Source organism: Micromesistius poutassou, assembly GCF_964030765.1.
Source record: "Micromesistius poutassou genome assembly, chromosome: 8".
Taxonomy (NCBI): Eukaryota; Metazoa; Chordata; class Actinopteri; order Gadiformes; family Gadidae; genus Micromesistius; species Micromesistius poutassou.
The window spans coordinates 17873243-17878242 of record NC_140278.1 but is presented as its reverse complement, the minus strand read 5'-3'; the positions used below and the strand labels follow the sequence as shown (position 1 = coordinate 17878242).

Here is a 5000-nt window from a genome sequence, read left to right as displayed (position 1 = left end):
TCTCTCTCTCTCTCTCTCTCTCTCTCTCTCTCTCGCTTTCTCTCTCTCTCACTTACATGCTCTCTCTCTTCTATCTCTGTGTCTCACTCTGTATCTCTCTCTAACTCTCTCTCGCTCTTTTGCTCTCTCACTCTCTCTCTCTCTCTCTCTCTCACTAACTTGATCTGTCTTGCTCTCTCTCTTCTATCTCTGCGTCTCACTCTGTGTCTTTGTCTCTCTCTCTCTCTAACTCTCTCTCTCTCTCTCTCACAGACAGGAGTGTGTGTGGCGCTCAGAGACGGCCTAAGCCTCAGAAGACAATCATCCTCAATGGGAAAGCCCAGCATCCCAGCAGGGCCCACCAGGAGCAGCAGCACAGACACACACTGCCCCCAGAGAACTGTGAGCCCACACACACACACACATGCACACACACCAACACATAAACACACACACATGCACACACGTGTGCGTGCAAACACACACACACACACACCTACACACACACACACACACGCACGCACACACGCACACACATGCACACACACCAACACCTAAACACACACATGCACACACACACACACACACACACACGCACACACACACACACACACAACCAGGTGCCTCGACTAACACATAATGCACACAAACCATCCCATCAACACAATCCCATGACGACCCTCCCCTCTCGTGTGACACGCTCCTCTCCTTCTGGATCTCCCCTCCTGCCGCCACGCCAGGTCCTGCCTTCCTCCCCCTCTCCCTCTCCTCGGATGTCTTCGAAGAGGACATCTCCTCCCCCCGCTCCTCCTCCTCCTCCTCCTCCTCCTCCTCCTCCTCCTCCCCCCCTGAACGCCACGCCCTCCGCAGATGCCCCCCCTTCTCCCCGTCTCCGGGGCTGGCGGGGGACCAGCTGGTGAGTGACGTGTCTCCCACCGGCACGCCGCTGCCGCCGCCCAGCGCCTCGCCCGGCAACACCCCCAGGCATGCGCAGGTAACTCACCCACCCCCAGCCACCGCCGCCGCCTCCACCGCCACCGCCGCCGCCACCGCCACCGCCACGCCGCCGCCGCCACCACCACACCTCCGCCGCCACCACACCTCCGCCGCCACACCTCCGCCAAGATTTATTTGAATCCATCGACTGGAATAATTAAGCGTTACTTCCAGTTCATCAGGATTTCGGGATATATTAAATGCTCTGTTCGTCACTCGCAGTATTTTTCTGTATTATGTGTTTGAATGGGGCTCTCATTTATAATAAACTGCATAATTATGCTGTCACAGTGTTTTATGGCGGGCGGCTCTCCGGGCACAAACACGCGCATCTCACGGTGGGCTGGATGCACATGACGACGCTCGCACAGACTCACTTATGTGTCTCTCTGACATTCTCCTTTCTTTGCTGCCTTCAGTCTGGTTTGGCGTTGCTCCCGGCAACGGAGGGCATCGGCCAGCCAATAGGCATAACACTGGGCAAATCAAACTCCATGGCAACGCCTGGGAGACCAAGCGGGATGTATTTGACCTCTCAGCATTCCCCCCTGCTGCCTAAGGTAATACGTGGTCAAAGCCTGTTGAGAATGCATCGTTTTTGACTTCTGTGCTATTTGATACGTGGGACATTAACATTTAAGGGTTTCATTTGCTATTTCTTATTGCACTATCCAGTTCTCTTTTCCATAAGCCTTGGGCTTACTAAGATGCATTGGATATTCTGATTTACAAAAACACACTGGGCCTCCCCCGGAGGATTAGCTCACGAACAAAGATCAGCCAACAGGATTACATTGGTGCATGGCTCACTATTAGAACAGCCAGCCAATACCTTTGATTAAAATAATCAAAGAAATACGCTGAAACATGTTAACACAATCATCCGTCAGGGAATCGTGTTTTCATTTCTAAGTGTGTGTATGCATACATGCTTGTACGAATGTGTGTGTGCGTACATCTGCATGCGTTTGTCTATGTGTACACACACATAGGGGTGTGTGTGGGTGTTACTGTATGTATGTGCGTGTGTGTATGTGTGTGTGTGTGTGTGTGTGTGTGTTTGTGTACGTGTACATGCCTGTGCGTCATGCGCGTGCGCATTTCTTGCACACACACACGCATGCATGCATGTGCGCGTGTGTGCGTGTGCGCGTGTGTGCGTGTGTGCGTGTTTGTGCATGCACCTGTGTGTGCATGTACCTGGCAGTGCGTGCATGTGTGCGCGCGTGCGCATGTGTGTGTGTGTGTGTGTGTGTGCGTGTGCGTGCGATTTTGTCATCCCTGGAAAGTGTTTAACCTTGCTGCATGGTCACCGCTACACAGGCTGCCTGCTCTTTAAGCTGCGTCTGCATTCATTACTGTCATCCCCGAGCAGGGGAGCTCTCCGCACGCAGCTCTTTAGGTTAACGCCGCCTGCCCGTCCCCGCCAGCAACACACACACCGCCAGCCAGAGCGCGGCGCGGGGACGGTGGGTCTTGTCGACGGCGCGTTAATGCCCGGGATCTCCCCCCCCCTTTCCTTATTCGACGTGCGTCCCGTCCCATAGCTCATGTCGTACCACCGTTTGAACATGAAATGACCCACAAGATAATCCCCCCCCCCCCATGTTTAAAAGATGGGCTCAGTACGCCGGGCGCGCCGCCGTACAACAGATTGATGGCTGGTGTTTTTCGTGGCCTTTTCGTGGATTTTATGGGATAAGATAGTCGGGGGAAACCGGAGGGGTTGAGAGAGAGAGAGAGAGGGAGAGGGAGAGGGAACGGGCATGTAGCGTTGAGAACGGAGGTCATCATCGCACCCGGGTTGGCCCGCCAGTGCTATCAGGACAGTGTTCTCACCCGTCCCCCCCTGCCTCTTGTGTGTCCCCTTCTGCAGACAGCTCAGTCCCCCGGCGCGTCCTGCGCCGCGTCCCGCTCGCCCCCCGTCCACAGCCCGGGCCACCTTCCCCGTCCTCAGAAACAGCAGGAGGCCAAGCCCAAGATGAGGAAGCTCAAATACCACCCGTACATTCCTCCCAACCAGAGGGCCGCCGCAGCAGCGACCTCGGGTACGGCCGCTCTCTCTTTGGGGGGTTTTGTGTTGTTGTGTTGTCGAGGTAACGACAAAAAACGACATCAGATCAAAAAATCAGATCAAACGTATCAAGCCAGCCCCCCCCCCTCCCTTTGCGTCCCTCAGGTGTCGGGGCCCAGAAGAAGCAGCGATTGTCTCTGGACACGCCCAGGTACGCAGAGCCTCTACTGCTGCCCCCGAGGGAGCACGCCCCCCCCCCCCCCCCCCCCGGATATGGCTTCATGTTGAAGGTTTGAAACGCTCCAGAACCCTCCAGCTCATTGATATTGTATTTCCCTTCAGTGGAGAAACCGATCAGAATGTGAGGTTCTCCGACGCCGTGCCCCAGAGCACGCTGGCCTGCGTCCCCGCCAAACACCCCCAGTCCCTGGACCCCAGCCCGGGCCTCAAACCTGAGCCCCTGCCCCCCAACCTCGTCGACCTCACGGTAAGGAACGCTGGTCCTTTAGAAGGTGGACAGAGGGAAACGCCCACATGTTGAAACTCCAGACAAGCCCCGCCCCTTCATCCCCCACCCTCCAACCAACCAACCCCCCCCCCCCCCCGTCTCCCCGTCTCCCCTTGCCTGTCTCTTAGGTGTCAGAGTTGCGGCAGCAGCTGCGTAAGCGGGGCCTCCCCGTCTCTGGCACCAAACCCTCCCTGCTGCAGCGTCTGCAGCCCTTCCAACTGCCCCGCACCTGTCTCACCCCGGCCCCCCTGTGCCAGCTGGGTACCGGCCTGGAGACCTTTAGCCCCTCGCCCCTGCTGCACCCCGACCTCAGCCCCGGCTCCAGCTCCGGCTCTGGGCCCGACTCGCCCAGCAGCGGCGGTGGCGGCGGCGGCGGCGGCGGCGACGGCGGCCCCCGCCAACAGAGCTTCCTACGGCACAGCAGGGTCCCCGGGGGCTCCCCCAACGGCCTCCTCCCCGAATCCCGGGTTCCCAGCGGGATCCTCAACGAGGTTCCCAGCGGCGGCTTCTCGGACGTCTCGGTCGTCTCCGTCAGCGCGGCTCGCCAGCACTGCGGTCCGAGCGGCGCCGCCGCCGTGGTCTTCATGGACCCCGCCACCACGCCCTCGGAGACGCCCAGCCCCAGCCTACCGCTGTCCTCCTCCTCCTCCTCCTCCTCCTCCTCCTCCTCGGCCCCCTCGCCCCCGCAGAGCCACGGCCCCTGGAGGACGGAGCAGGAGCCGCGCCGCCGAGAGCCGAACGCGGCGGTGTGTGAGCTCAGGGAGAGGATCCGACCGCGGCCCCGGGAGCGCAGCGGCGGCGCCGACGGCAACAACGTCGACGACAACAACGTCAACGACAACAACGTCAACGACGGGGTGAGGCAGACCGGAGGAGGAGGGCGGGAGGAGTCGCGTCGGGGAGAAATCAGTGGACTGTGAATGTTCAACCGGTCTCTTCACTCACTTGCAGTTCTGCGGAGGACCCCTCCATCCGTTCCTGCAACAGGATACAAGATGTTCCAGAGGGAAGCTGGAGACGGACGGACTGCCCGAGGTTTTATTCACCCAGGTAAGCACAGCAAGGGCAACATAGAACTGCTAAAAAAATACGACCGGCCGTTATTCATAATGGACGTACGGACGAGGTAGTTGTGGCTCGGTCTGGGTCATGCCAAGTCTCACACTTGTTGTCGACATTGTTGTCCTTTACGTTGTTGTTGTGATGTCAGACACCTCGCCAAGAATCACTGGAGTGTTTTATAGAGTGTTTTTTATGGAGTGTTCAATTCAATGTCCCGGCTTCTTTCATTCACCGACCGGCTTGGTTCTTCATCAGTGGCCTTTCAACTGTTGTCTAATCTTCAAAGGAATGAACTAACTAACTAAATGAATGCATGTCGTGTACGACGACCACTTCACTCACCGTCATCTCACGCCCCAAAAAAATGTCAATCAAACGTCACAACACAGCGATCCTCTGCCCGAGCCCACGGGCCGCAGACGTGCACGGATTCAGGCTTTG

General features: G+C 57.8%; 1 protein-coding gene across 6 annotated transcripts in view; it reads left to right on the top strand.

Moving 5' to 3' along the window:
* LOC311352054 (uncharacterized protein) overlaps positions 1–5000 on the top strand; it is a 15787-nt gene that overhangs the window by 6999 nt on the left and 3788 nt on the right. For 3 of the 6 annotated variants that reach the window (XM_084472241.1, XM_084472239.1, XM_084472240.1), the window contains 8 exons: positions 253–381; positions 720–973; positions 1395–1535; positions 2852–3023; positions 3155–3200; positions 3332–3476; positions 3626–4354; positions 4449–4547. In XM_084472241.1, coding sequence (XP_084328367.1) covers positions 253–381; positions 720–973; positions 1395–1535; positions 2852–3023; positions 3155–3200; positions 3332–3476; positions 3626–4354; positions 4449–4547 — 1715 coding nt within the window. The remainder of the gene's footprint in view (positions 1–252; positions 382–719; positions 974–1394; positions 1536–2851; positions 3024–3154; positions 3201–3331; positions 3477–3625; positions 4355–4448; positions 4548–5000) is intronic. The other 3 variants (XM_084472242.1, XM_084472244.1, XM_084472243.1) reach the window with 3 other exon arrangements.